This window comes from Camellia sinensis, chromosome 8 (genome assembly GCF_055761805.1).
Source record: "Camellia sinensis isolate YWXY chromosome 8, ASM5576180v1, whole genome shotgun sequence".
Taxonomy (NCBI): Eukaryota; Viridiplantae; Streptophyta; class Magnoliopsida; order Ericales; family Theaceae; genus Camellia; species Camellia sinensis.
In genome coordinates this window covers 33164792-33180240 of record NC_138968.1, presented here as the reverse complement: position 1 = coordinate 33180240, position 15449 = coordinate 33164792, and the positions used below count along the sequence as shown (strand labels likewise).

The window sequence follows — 15449 nt, the reverse complement described above, 5'->3', positions numbered from 1 at the left end:
ATAATGACCAATAACATGTGGATAGTTTTTGTATGTCAATATTTACAAACAAAATGGAATGATCATTTTTTTTTCAAAACTTCATTATTGATTTTGGCATATTTGACATAACGTCATTATTGATTTTGACATATTTGACAAAATTCGTTACATTTATGGCATATTCGACAACTTCATTATTGATTTTGTAATTTTTGTTTTGCAATAAAGTAAAAAATTTGTAAATTACGTACATGTAATTCATAAATTCTAAATGTACAAAATGCTTGAATCAGTCGAAATATTAAAATCTTAAAATGAAAGAAGAACTATGTGATTTTAAATAAAATTCTGTAATAAACATTTTGAATGAAGTAGAGAATAAAAACTATGATAGTTGTAAATTTTGTCAAGCAAATAAAACAATTACAATAGATAAAGAATTAAACAACAGAAATGATCTATTACAAATAAAAAATGTTCTATTACATGTATGACCTCGTTTACAAATAATGAATTACAAAAGAAAAGAAAATGATCTATTACAAATAAAGAATTACAAAAAGATCTATTACAATATGTAAGTATTACATAGTCTTCATCGACCAAGTCGCGCCGGACATGTTCGCCTGTCATGACCTGTCTGCTGGCACTCACTGCAACGAGCGGTCAAACGCCTATCTGATATGTCCATCTCATTCGGAATACGAGACATAGATGCACGACCCCGTTTCACTTGTCGCAGACGCAGTACATTAGGCATTAAAGTCCACTGCGGATCAGCCCAATAATCTTGATGCGGTATTGGATTGAATTTAGTTTCCCAAACCCTCATGTATACAGGAAGCCTATATACTGGATCAACGTACTCGAATGGATTGTCACCGCATTCAGACATTACAGCGAGCATATGAGAACATGGATAGTGTCGTATCTCATATTTCCCACAACTGCACGTGGGTTGATTCATCCGCACAATTTGTGTATTGCGACCTCGTCCATGGCGAAAAGATGTTTGCACCTCAAACACGCGGCGTGGCCTATAAAAAAATTATAATAGAAACTAATGAAGTTCATGTTTTTAGGTGTAGTTAAATTGACAACATAATAACAATAATTTAATTTATATTACAAACTAACCTGTCATATGATATCAACTTGAAAGTATTTGCCCTTGCGATGCCATCCTCAATAGTTTTTTGCATCTGTCTAGGGTATTGGAACTCATTTCGTACATCTAGTTCAGCTTGGGCTCCCATCTCGTCAAAATATTTTACAAGCCGCCGAAATGTAAATTCAACCATAGCTGAGATAGGTAAGTTCCTTGCACCTTTCAAGACGCTATTGAAGCACTCTGCATCATTGCTAGTCAATACCCCCCAGCGATGTCCACCGTCATACGAAAGGGCCCACTCCTCAGGATTCATCTTGTAAACCCAAGTGATGGCTTCTTGGTCAATAGCCTGTATTTGTTGTAAGTAACCATTACACTTTCGTCGTTGATGAGCACTTCCTGCTTTCCATAGAAGTTGTTTCAGCTCCTTATTTCTGAACGTAGTGTTAAAGTTACTACAAACATGGCGAAGGCAGTGCCGATGAAATCCAACAAATTGGAGCGAGGGATTCAACCAATGCCGCCTCACAGCAGCTAAAATACTCTCAGCTCGATCGGATATCAAAGTCACTCCCTGTCGGTCCATGACAATATGTTCCTTGATATTTGAAATGAAGAACGACCAAGACTCCAAACTCTCCTTGTCGACAACAGCAAATGCAAGCGGTAGTACTTTGCCATTGGCGGTGACAATCGTTGCTACAAGCAACACACCAGTGTATTTCCCGTATAAGAATGTACCATCTATGGTTATAACAGGCCTACAATGTCTGAATCCATCGATGACGGGTTTGAAAGACCAAAAAACAAAGTGGAAGACGGGCATAATGGTTGTATTTCCGGTATATCTATGCTTCCATTGCACGATGGTGCCAGGATTAGATGTTTGTAATGCATACATGAATTTAGGCAACATCATATATGATTCATCCCAATCTCCGAATACCATTCGAATTGCCTTTGCCCTTGCATGCCACGCCTTCTTGTAATGTATAGTATAGTTCATGGATTTTTTTATGTCTTCGATGACATTCTTAATGGGCATATCAGGTTCGTTCTGCATACAACAATACCTATGAGTCAGATTATTTTGGTGTGAACACTTTAAAGACACAATTTTGGTGTGAACACTTTAAATAAACAATGTGTATATAAATGTAAACATTTATTTTGTATACTCACCGCAACTTGTCCCAAAAGATGAGAAGCAATGTAACTGGAGCTAATATTTGTGTGGTCCCTGTTCGTTCGTGGGTATAAACAATGGTGAGGACCCCTATACTGCTTTATTTCAAAAAGCCCATGTCTCTTACTAAGAGATGCACGCAACCACCATCTACAGTCGTGCTTGCAAGCACACACCCAAACGTCTCGCTTGGAGGTTACGACTTTGTACTCTCGATTATTTGTTGCATGGTACAATTTCACAGCATGTACGAGTTGCTTCTTATCAACGAAAACCATCCCTTTGTCCAACTCTGGATTTTCAGCATTCCATATTCGGTTACGGGGAACGACATCGCGGTTACTAATGTCAAAATCACCACCCATGTGAATGTTTTCAAAGAAAAGGATTTCAGGTCTAGGTGGAATGGGGGCATTCTGAATATCAACGGGAGCGTCGACATCATCTTCTTCATCATCATCATCATCTGATCCGCCCAATAAATTTTATTCATCACACATTTCATTCTCATCATTGTCTAGGGCGACATCAGGACCGTACATGCCACTGTCAGCAAACTGCACAAAATTAACCGTTTCAGCCATATTACCAGCAACTTCAACTGGAGTCGTATGATGGCTATAGGTGGGCACATCTTGGGTGTTATTGTGAAATTCAGTCTCGTATCCACCATGTGAACTTGATTCTCCACCATGGCCATGAAATGTCTGTTGTGTGTAGCCAGCTGCATAACATTCATTTGATTCATACATAGGAGACTGAAATGCTGTCGTGTCAACCCCATGTGTCAGCAATGTAGTGAACGGATGCGAATCCATCTGTGTTACATTCGGAAGATTCTGTACAACCTCTTTCTGAATGTACACTTCCAAACAATTTGGTGGTTCGAAATTTCCACCGATACTTAAAACGGTGTTCAACGCCTCATCGTCATTTATCGGTAATATTTTGTATTTGCTGGTTGCTTGCCACTGGCGATAAGGATATCTACATTTGAAGATCAATCGGACTGTTTCCCCGTAACTTGCGACCTTGGACATAAACATCTCCTCCAAATTGCCAAGTGTGGTGCTAAGTTGCACCATATATATCCCTTTCGGCTCAGCATCATATGACACACCTTCATCGGGATCCCGAATTATGTTTCCCCCCAGTAAAAGATAATTGGAACAGTTGCCATACACTTGCTTCAATGAAACAATAAATATTAAAATATCAACAATATACATATATCGAATTGTACTTGTAAAATAAACATTAAAATTTGCAGAAGCCACAAATAAAAGCAACCCTCTAATTTTTTATCAATTTATATTTTCCAGGGTTGAAGGAACTGTAGAGGTGAAACATTAATTCAATTTGTATTTTGTCAACTATATATTTGTGTCTCAACTTGATTATTACTGTTTATTTTCTCATTTTTTTCACTTATTTTTATTCGTATAACAGAACAGCTGAGATTTCATCTATACGTGGAGTTATATATTGTGTCTCATTTACTTCCTATGTGAAGACTCTTATCTTTTCAACGTGAATGTTCTTTGTTGTCATTGCTCTATTGTCTTAATCTAAAAAACACATAACAAGAAGTATACTTGTTGTCTTAATTCTTTCGAATTAGTGGCGAAAAATAAAATAGGTTGAGAGATATTTAGTAGAGGGTGACGCGATTGATTTGGACAACATAAAATACAGGGTGCAAACATTGAGAGGGATTTTTTTAACCTGGTGATGTAATTGTTCAGATTTATGGAAAATATAAGTTAATTTGATTTGCTCCAACTTGTGCCATTACGGACCTTAATGACAAAGTTATTTCCTATGTGAACTAGTAACCCTCGTCCATTTTGTAGAGGGCATAGAGGCTTTCTTATAAAATTAAAACAACAAACTGATTTTGGATCATTTTGGATTGTTCTGAAAAGTAAGAAAAAAATTAAATTTATTTACTCCTTTTTTTTCTTACACATACAAAAACAAAAAAATAATTACAGAGATAATTTATAATGGCCAAAAATTAGAGATAATTAAATTGAAGTTGGTGGTTAAATGTATGGACTACATTTTGGATAGTTATCCATGTGAATCTATCGGGCCATCCGTACCAATTATTTGGTATTACAAAACACATGCTTACCCATCAAAGTGCCAATTTTTTTTTCCCTTCTTACGTACGAAATTGCTATGGACTATTAATTAAAATAATTTATTACTCTTTTCATGCATATATGTCTGCACACCTCTATGGACAGAATAATTATGATATTTGCTTCCGCCAACCCCTAATTTTGTAAATCTATTTAAGTGGCCTTCGGTAATCTTAGGATTACTGGCCGGTCATACCTATAGTAGCGGGTTTGGGTCGTGATAGAGTAGTATCAGAGCACGAGTTATACCGTACACATGAGTCCATATAAGCTACAAGATGTCCTAGAAAGAATTAGGGGCATTACATCAGCATGTGTTAGTGTATGTGAAATTATACGACATGTCTGAAACAATTAGACATGAAATGAAATTGAGCATTGTCAAAACTATAAACGAACTATTTGCTTATGTTTATTAGTGCTCTATTTACCTATAGCAAATGGAGAGAACAAGAAGTGATGATGTGATTGAATCCTTTGATGCCAGAATGAAAAGAATGTTAGAAGCTTTAACCGAGTCCATGAGATAACAACAGAGACAACAACTACCTCTTTCGCCTTCTTCAGTGCAAGTGGAACTGATAATTAATGACATTATCGGGTTGACTCAGAAATTTAACAAGATGAAACCTCTGACTTTTCTAGGTGTTATTGAGCCACTGAAAGTTGAAACCTGGATACTAGAAACTGAAAAATTATTTGAAGTGTTTCCATGTTGGATCATTTTGGATCGTTCTGAAAAGTAAGAAAACTTGATTTTGGATCATTTTGGATCGTTCTGAAAAGTAAGAAAAAAATTAAATTTATTTACTCCTTTTTTTTCTTACACATACAAAAACAAAAAAATAATTACAGAAATAATTTATAATGGCCAAAAATTACAGATAATTAAATTGAAGTTGGTGGTTAAATGTATGGACTACATTTTGGATAGTTATCCATGTGAATCTATCGGGCCATCCGTACCAATTATTTGGTATTACAAAACACATGCTTACCCATCAAAGTGCCAATTTTTTTTTCCCCTTCTTACGTACGAAATTGCTATGGACTATTAATTAAAATAATTTATTACTCTTTTCATGCATATATTGTAACTACTCTAAATTTATTACAAAGTAGATTTTCCTTTTCAATGGTAGTGGACAATCACAAAGTGAAAAAGACGATAAGTCAGTTCGTTCAATACCCATTTCAAAAACTTTTTCAAATTTTCTTCAGTTTTCTCATAAAATTTTAATTTGTACTAGAATACTATTATATGTATTACAAATTCAGCTCATTAAATGTTTTAATCATATTTTGGCTGCCTGACCCCAAATATAGTGAAATAAACCAAACGAAATTAAACCAAATTTTTTTTTTTAAATCAAATACAGTCAAATTTAAATATTTTCAGAAACCAATAAAAATATTTCTTTTCAATAAAATAGAGTCAAAATTAAATATTTTGATAAACCAATAAAAATATTTCTTTTTAATAAAATAGAGTCAAAATTAAATATTTTGAGAAACCAATAAAAATATTTCTTTTTAATCAAATAGAGTCAAAATTAAATATTTCAGAGAACATGACTTTTATTTGAGAGAACATGATCTTTTCATGGAGAGAAAATTAAATATCTTTTTAATCAAATACATTCAAAATTAAATATTTTTTTGTTTAATAATTATATTTTGTAGAAATTAGACATTAACAATTTCTGAACCATAATTTGATTCAAAAAATGTAGACATTTTGATTCACAAGCATAATTTCAAAATTCCAATTTCTGATTTCAAATTTCAACATATAGACATTTCATAATTCCAATTCAACAATTCTCAATTACATGAATTTCGTAATATGACATTAACAATTACGAATTAAATGAATTACAATTTTTACTATTTTTATTCTTAATTAAACAAAATTACTTTTAAAACCATAATTTGAAACCCTAATTTCCTTTTAATTCCTGTTAACAAGCAAAAAAAAAAAAAAACTCACAAGCATCATTTCAAAATTCCATTTTCTGATTTCAAATTTCAAATTTCAAAATATAGACATTTCATAATTTCAAATCAACAATTCTCAAATACATGAATTTCATAATATGACATTACAAATTATCAATTATATGAATTTCGGATTTTTTAATCGCAATTCTTAATTAAAAAAAATTACTTTTAAAACCCTAATTTCCTTTTAATTCCTCTTCACAAGCAAAAAAAAACAATTTCCAATTCAACAAATGTACGTTGGTTTATTCAATATTCAAAATATAGACATTTTGATTCACAAGCATAATTTCAAAATTCTAATTCCTGATTTCAAATTTAAAAATATAAACATTTCGTCATTTCAATTCTCAATTCTCAATTCTCAATTCTCAATTCTCAATTATATGAATTTCATAATATCACATTAACAATTATCAATTATATGAATTGATGATTTACGAATTTCATCATTCCAAATTTCAATTCTCAATTCTCAATTCTCATATTTATGATTTATTTAACAAATTCAAAAAATTAAAAAAATTCCAAACCCGATTTATGATTCAAAAGCATAAAAATTCAAATGCATTACAACACTTAATAATGTGAACCCTAAAATGACATCCTAATTTGAACAATCCTAATAATGTGAACAATCTGATATCGAACCCTAATTTCATCACCACAACCACACGGACAAAGCATAAACATTCATAACCATATTCAATTTCATAACCACAATGATAAAAACCCTAACATTGACAGAAAAATACATTTAATAATTCCAAAAAATTCAAAAACTAACCTTGATTCCAAAAAATTCAAATACATTTAAAAACCCTAACATTGACAGAAAAACCCTAACCCGTATGCCAAAAAATTCCAAACCCTAATTTCATAACCACAATGATAAAAACCCTAACACATTTAATAATTCACATGTAAAACCCTAACATTGACAGAAAAATACAACACATTTACAAACACAAAAACTAAATACATAAAATTAGGGTAATGTCATACCACGGAGAGAGAGAGAGAGCAGAGACAGAGAGCGAGAGCGAGCTGAGATGGAGGAGCGAGAGCAGAGAGAGAGAGCGAGCGAGAGCAGAGAGCAGAGAGCGAGAGCGAAAAACCTAAGTCTGAAAATCTGAAAAACGTATGCAAATGAGGGGGGGTTCGTTCGTATATATGAGGACTTTAAAAACGCTGATCGAAAAAGCGTTTTCATTTAACTGAAATCGCTATTAGAAATAGCGTTTTTTTGGCAACAAAATTTGAACTGAAATCGCTATTAGAGATAGCGTTTTTTCTGGGAAATTTTTTTTGTTAAAATCGCTATTAGAAATAGCGTTTTTTGGGAACAAAATTTTGTAAAAAGCACTGTTAAGAAAAGCGTTTTTATCCGGACAAAAACTAACGCTAGAAGCGCTATTTGTAACAGCGACTTCTTAATCAAAGTCGCTATTTGTAATAGCGATTTTCCTGTTCATCTACTTTTGCGCTCCTAACAGTAAAAGCGCGAATAGTAATGGCGCTTTAACTTAGTTTTGGAATTCTGTCAGAAGTTGGCCTAGTTTTGGAAATACAATGGAAAAAGGGCTTATATTGGGAAAAGCCTCTCCATTGCCCATGTGATCTCTCAGAGATCTCAACAATATGAGAAATTTTATACCTATGTCAGTTATGATAATGGCCTCCTCTTAGGAATACCGAATTTTTTATTAAATAAATAATTGAATATTTTATGGAAATATCTTATATTTAAGTGAAGTATTTAATTATTTGTTTGATAAAAAATTTAAAATTTATAATATTTTTATATATAATTTGTGATAAAAATTTATTATAATGTTAATTATAATTTATTTATTTATTTATTATTAAGTTTTATTAAGAATACATTAAATGGTATTTATTAACTCTACTATTATAGAAAGTATAAAAACGTAATAAATGTACAATATTATAATAATTACTTTTTTTTTACGAGACTAAAATATCATTTTGTGCATTTTTTTCTATTTTATCTTTTATTTATTTATTATTATTTATGAGAGGGAGATTTACGCCGGACAAGTACGGTCGAGCTACTGTAACGCAAGTTATAACGGACCTTGCGAGAGCCGGACTATTTTGCTCGGTCGGAGTGGTTCCCCGGCCCGTCACGCCGGGCCGAGCTAGATTTTTCGACCGGAGCGTGGAGTCATGCATGTGCCAGGCCGAGCTGTGATTCAGCTAGGCATTCGGTTGGATCCGCAATGGTGCGTCTGGACCGAGCCAAGCATGGCCCGGAATGAATTTAGACCGGGGCGAAGGCCGGTACGCCTCATGGCCAGTCAGTTTGGAAGGACCGACTTCTTACAGCTCGGCCGTATTAATCATGGTTGTGTTTCTTCCCAAGGGATAAGTTGGTCATGATATCCCGGTTGGGTGTGCCACCTGGACCAATGATGTGATGGAGGGGAAATCCACTCCTGGCACGCGTCAATACCGTTTGGCAGTTCCACACATGTTGTTTGGAGGTTTTAGCCCTGATACGCGTAGGGTAGTGAGAGGGGAGCACTGCTACCTGTCCAGGGAAGGACAGCAGAGGTAGTGCGCGCACAATCCCTGAGGCTGCATGGCCAGCCCAGAAAAAAGAGGAATGGGGGATGTTGGAGGTAAGCAATCTGAACAATTCTCTCTCTCTAAAAAAAAAAGTGCTCTCTTCTTCTTCTTCAAAGGTCTGACTTGATCGTCGGAGGGTCTATCCAGCAACACACCGCCGGGCAGCTCACCATTTCTCTGTTTCCAGGTCAGGTGTCGTTACGTGAAGCTTGAGTTCAAGGAGTACGGAAAGCAAAGGATATTTTACCCCCCGTACAATTGGCGCCGTCTGTGGGAAAACTTTGATACACAAACCTTGCTCTTTAAGCTTTTTCGACCGTGTCCATGGCTAACAACGATGAAACTCCACTGTCTGTCGTCGATGGTGTCATGCCAGAGTCTGTTCGACAAAGAGAAGGCCCCCCTGCTATTCCAGCCATAGCGGGCTTGGAGACCTTTTAGAGAGGTGCGCGAGACAAACGCGCAAGGAGTATTGATCGCTCGAAGAGTCCGGAGGGCCGTCGACGACGGAGGAAGTATCATGCACAGCGCCTGGAGCACAAACTTAAAGACCAGGACGTCCTCATTCGCAAGATGGCGGCTGAAATTGAGGTGCTGAAACGCCAGATCAAGGGGAAGGGTGTTACTGGAGAGGGCGGCCTCAATGAGCGCACCCCGTCTCCTCGTTCTGGCAGTCGCCGCCAAGAAAGAATGCACTCTCTCTATCACCAGAAGCTATGGGGTCGGGGACTCCGACCCACAGGTGGGGAAATCTCACACTCGCGACAGCACCTACCGTCTCTCACGCCCATCGTCGACATCGCAATACTCATTTTTCGCCCGTTCGGGAGACCTGAGGGATGTGTTGGAGGAGAGGGCTCGCCGTAGGGAGACTCAGAGATTACCGACATTGCAGAGGCTAAGCTCCCAGACCCGTTGTAGTGAGGAAGTGGTAATGTCAGCACCTAGAGTGGTGGCCCCAGCGCTTGTGGACAAAGAGCTAGTGAGACTTACAACTACACCACTGTCTCCAGAAATCGAGAGTACACCACTCCCTGCCGGATTCCACCAGCCTAAGTTCACGTTGTACGACGGCAGGACGGATCCGTACATGCACGTGATTCATTACTGGCAAGTAATGGCTGGGCACCGGCGCAATGACGCCTTGATGTGCCTCATATTCCTAGCAAGTTTAGGAGAGCTGGGCCTGAAATGATTTGAAAGGCTTCCGGAGGGGAGTATCGAGGGATGACAGCAACTAGCGGAGGCCTTCGTCACCAGATTCAAAACCAACAGTTGAACGCCAAAGGAGGTCGACCATCTCCTAGGCGTGAAGATGGAGTCTGGAGGTTCGCTGAAGGCGTACAATGCAAAGTACTGGGAAACTTACAATGAGATCCTTGACTGCCCTACCAATCTGGCGATTACTCAATACAAGCGTGGTCTCCCAGTCGGACATAGGCCACGAGATTCGCTTACAATGCACCAGCCCACAACCATGGAGTCCTTAATGCAACAGATCAATGAACACATCCTTGTGGAGGATGATGCTGCTTCAGCAGCTGATAAGGCTAATCCGGTCGCGGCGGACAGAAGAATGGCAGGGAAGGTTCACTTGGTGGGGCAGGAGGACAACCGCCCAAACAACAGGTCAAAGGATCAACGTCGTGGCTCAAACCGCGATGATAGAAGCAAAGGTCGCAGAAACGACCGAGCTAACGCTCCTCGCGATGAAGAGGAAAATGCCAAGAGAAAATTAAAAGTGTGAACCGGTATCACCACGGTCTTTAAAATCCCTATTTACCGCATCTTGAGTGAAATCCGAGGTGAACCTTTCGTTCGTTGGCCAGTCAAGTTGGGGAATACACAGAGGGGCTTCAACTCAAGATATCGCTGCACCTTCCATGAAAAACAGGGGCACTGGACGGAGGACTGCTTGCCGCTCAAACAACATTTGGAGGGGCTGGTGGCGGCGGGACATCTGGACCAATACATAAATGAGGGTATGAAAGCCACTCCACTGGGACAAACCGAGCCAAACGGCCTAGCCACCCTGGACGCAGTGCCACAAGGCGTAATCAATGTCGCTCATGGCATCATTGAACTAGCACGGGTCTGCGAGCTGAGAGAGATGATCAAGAAAGCCGAGCACATAAGGGAGGTGTTCTCCGTTCAGCCCGCTGTGAAGAAAGGAAAGACTAAAGAAAAAGATATCCTTACCTTTTCAAGTAAGGACTTAGAGAGAATTCAAGTGCCCTACAATGACGCCCTAGTAGTGACTCTTCGCGTCAAAGACTTCGACATCAAAAGAATTTTGATTGACCAGGGGAGTTCAGTTGAAATCATGTATTATGACACGTTCAAACAAATGAAGTTGGAAGACAAGGACTTAGCCCCTGCAACGTCTCCTTTGGTTGGCTTCAACTCTCAACCAAAATGGCCAATAGGAAAGATCATATTACCGGTCAAAGCGGGTTCGGTCATGAAGCAAGTAGAGTTCTGGGTGCTTAAGGTCTCATCCACCTACAACTTAATCTTGGGCAGGGGCTGGTTGCATGCCATGCAAGTAGTAGCGTCGACCTACCATCAGGTTATGCGCTTCCTGGCACCAACCGGGCAGGTAGAAGAGGTTTGGGGAGACCAGGTAATGGCAAAACAGTGCTTTGTTATGGTGAACGGCAGCCGAGCCGCCAAAGGCTTCGTTCAAATGATAGAGGGCCCGGAGGGAAAGGAAGTCCTAGAAGATGTAGGAAAAAAGGCCGAGGAGAAATCAGTCGAAGATTTGGTGGAGGTGCGCATCAACGAGAACGATCCAACTAAGTTCTTTCTTTTGGGATCATCCTTGTCCAGCGCCGAGCGACTCGAATATGTCGACTTCTTAGTTTCCAACATAGAAGCTGTTACATGGATACCTTACGATATGTCTGGCGTTGACCCTAAGTTCATTTTCCATCAGTTGAACGTCTTCCCAAATGCACAGCTGGTCATCCCGAGGACAAAACGCTCAGCTTTGCACCATGCCGAGATAGTGGCGGAGGAGGTCAAGAACCTGCTAGAAGCAAATGCGATAGAAGAAGTACAGTACCCAATGTGGATCTCTAACACGGTAGTAGTGCCGAAGAAAAATGGTAAATAGCGGGTGTGCGTTGATTACAAGACGGTCAACCGTGCGTGCCCAAAGGATAGCTATCCCCTTCTAAGAATTTACCAGCTGGTAGACTTAACCGCTGGCCACCAGAGGTTTAGCTTCCTGGATGCGTATCGGGGCTACCACCAAATAACCATGTATGAACTAGACCGAGAAATCACTTTATTCATCACTCCAAGAGGCCTGTATTGTTACAAAGTCATGCCGTTCGGACTGAAAAACGCCGGGGCAACTTTTCAGAGGATGGCAACCAAGATGTTCGCTCCCCTTCTGGGTCGCACCATGGAGGCTTACATCGATGATATGGTGGTAAAGAGCAAGGAAAAGTCTCAACACCTCGCCGACCTAGTAGAGATGTTTGCTACACTTAAACATCACAAGCTGCGTTTAAATGCCTCCAAGTGCGCCTTCGGAGTTGGCACTGGAAAGTTTCTAGATTTTTTGGTTACGAATTGGGGAATTAAAGTCGACCCTTCCCAAATCAAGGCGATACAAGAGCTGGAGCGCCCAAACTCCACGAAGGACGTGCAACATCTTGTCGGGATGGCAGCTGCGCTAAATAGATTTATAAGCCGGTCTTCAGATCGTTGCAGGCCCTTCTTCAAAACTTTGAAGGCCAAGTTCTTCTGGGATGACAAATGTGACCGTGCGCTAGCGGATCTGAAAGCATACCTTTCCACAGCACCTATCCTAGTGACACCGTGACCGGGCGAAGAACTGTATCTCTACTTGGCGGTCTCTCAACATGCGGTGAGCGCCATCCTAGTCCGTGCTGAAGGTACCCAACACCTTCCCATCTTCTACGTAAGCAAGACCTTGCTCCCGGCTGAATCAAGATATCTGCCGCTAGAAAAATTGGCCCTGGCCCTGATGATGGCTTCCAGAAAACTGGCGCACTATTTTCATGCCCACACAATAGTTGTGCTAATTGAGTTTCCACTTAAGGTGCTCTTTGAAAAGGCAGACTTTACCAGGAGAATTTTGAAATGGGCCGTAGAATTGGGGCAATACGGCATCAAGTTCCAACCGCATACCGCAATCAAAGCTCAAGCTCTTACTGACTTTGTGGCAGAATTTGTCCCTAGAATGCATCATGTTTGCCCGGTTGATTTAGCTAGCGCGGATTTGGCGCAGCCCATGGTTCAGGCAACTGGGAGAAGGGGCGAATCACAAATAGAAGAAGGGTAAATGGAAGCCGATATGAAAAGAGACCAGAATGAACCGACTAGTACCTTAGAGTTGAGGAGCTCCCAAAACCCATCCGACTGCTGGAAGTTGTTTATCGGCGAAATATGGAAGCTATTCGTCGACGGGGCCTCCAACAGACATGGCGCCGGGCTGGGTATCGTGCTGACTTCCCCAGACGGGCTGGTTATTGAGCAAGCAGTTACGCTCGGCTTCCCGGCGTCCAACAATGAGGCGGAATATGAGTCCTTCCTTACCGGATTGAGAATTGCATTAAGAATGAAATCGTCAGCCCTTATGGTATTCAACGACTCCAAGCTGGTGGTTAATCAGGTCTCTGAGGAGTACGAAGCCAGGGATGAAAGAATGGCCAAATATCAGGCACTGGTATGCGCAGAAATCAAAAGGTTCGCCGCAATAAGAGTGGAACAAATCAACCGCGAAGAAAACAACACAGCTGACAAACTGGCCAGCCTTACATCCATGCAAACAACTTTCCCCAATCCTTTGATGATAGAATTCCTACCTCGGCCAAGCATTGAGGAGCCAGAAGTGTCCGAAGTACTCTGTGCTGACTTGGGACCATCCTGGATGTACCCCATCATCTCCTTCCTAAAAGATAAAATCCTACCAGAAGAAAAGAAGGCGGCCAACAAAATCTGGGCTGAATCAGAGCAGTTTTGGCTCTCTCCATCTGAGGCCTTATACAAGAAGTCTTTTACTAGGCCGTACCTGAAGTGCGTCCACCCCGACAAGGTGGAAGTTTTCCTCTATGAGATTTATGAAAGCATCTGCAGGAGTCATATTGGAGGAAGGTCTTTGGCTTACTGAGCAATTTCCTAAGGTTATTGGTGGCCGTGCATGCAGGTGGACGCGCAGAAATACGTTCGCAGGTGTGAAAAATGTCAAAAATTGGCTCACCAAATCCACCAGCCGGCCAGAGAGCTGCTCTCCCTTACAAGTCCTTGGTCGTTCGCGCTTTGGGGGTTGGATATTGTGGGACCACTCCCAACAGCTCCGGGAAATCGCAAGTTTTTCATCGCTACTACCGACTACTTCACTAAGTGGGTTGAGGCCGAACCGTTGGCAACCATAAAGGAAAAAGATGTGAAGAGGTTCGTTTAACAAAATGTCATCACTCGCTTCGGTATACCGAAGGCCCTCATCTCAGATAATGGCACCCAATTTGATGGGAAACTTTTTCGCAGATTTTGCGAGGAGTTAAAGATTGAGTTCTACAACTCAACACCGGCCTACCCTCAGTCAAACGGTCAAGCAGAAGCCTCAAACAAGACCATCCTGGACGGGCTGAAGAAACGGCTAGAGAAGGCCAAAGGGAAGTGGGCTGAAGAACTCCCCAATGTGCTCTGGGCATACCACACCACGCCAAGACGCTCGATCGGGGAAACACCATTTGCCTTGGCCTATGGCATGGAGGCTGTCATTCCACTGGAAATTGGCACGCCAACCATCCGATCTGAGAGTTTTCAGCCGGGCTTGAACAATGAAACAGTGGCCTTGGAACTTGGCCTAGCTGAAGAAAGAAGGGAACGGGCTCTGATTCACATAGCAGCCTATCAACAAGAACTCTCCAAAAAATACAACAAGGCTGTGCATCCAAGGCTATTCAAGATCGGGGACTGGGTCTTGAGAAAGGTGATGGGCAACACGGTAATCCCTGGCGAAGGCAAACTTGGTGCAAATTGGGAAGGGCCGTATAAGGTGACGGGCCTAGCAGGTAAAAGGGCATACCATCTGGAAGACTTAGATGGTAAAGCTATCCCCAGACCATGGAATGCAGCTAATCTTAAGATTTTTTACTTTTGAAATGTAATCGTTTTTGTTCCTTAGCCTTTTGAACCTTTAGCCTTTTGGCATTTGATGTAAATCACTGACATGTAATGAAAGATAGCCCTACTTTTTTCTTATATTATGTGTTTATGTACAATGACATCACAAGGATATTGGGCCACTATGGATGCCAGGGGCAAGGAGACCAACTTGCACTAGGCCGAGCTGATTTTTCCTCGCCGGTGTGGAGACAGGTCGTACAAACAGTTGGTCTTCTGCCCAACTTGCATAAGGGCCGAGCTGATTTTTCCTCGCCCAAAATGAAAT

The 15449-nt window shown here is 40.3% G+C and overlaps 2 protein-coding genes across 2 annotated transcripts; one reads left to right on the top strand and one right to left on the bottom strand.

The window, feature by feature from the left end:
• Positions 1-414: 414 nt before the first annotated feature.
• On the bottom strand, positions 415-6411 carry LOC145796879 (uncharacterized). Its single transcript, XM_082882422.1, has 3 exons — positions 2276-6411; positions 1120-2150; positions 415-1019 (listed from the first exon to the last, which is right to left on the bottom strand). The coding sequence occupies exons 1-3, from the start codon at positions 2642-2644 to the stop codon at positions 578-580; spliced, it is 1842 nt and encodes a 613-aa protein (XP_082738548.1). The 5' UTR covers positions 2645-6411; the 3' UTR covers positions 415-577.
• Positions 6412-13334: 6923 nt separating this feature from the next.
• Positions 13335-15158, top strand: LOC145797676 (uncharacterized). Its single transcript, XM_082885078.1, has 2 exons — positions 13335-14146; positions 14540-15158. Exons 1-2 carry the CDS (start codon positions 13335-13337, stop codon positions 15156-15158), a joined length of 1431 nt encoding a protein of 476 aa, XP_082741204.1.
• The last annotated feature ends 291 nt before the right edge of the window (positions 15159-15449 follow it).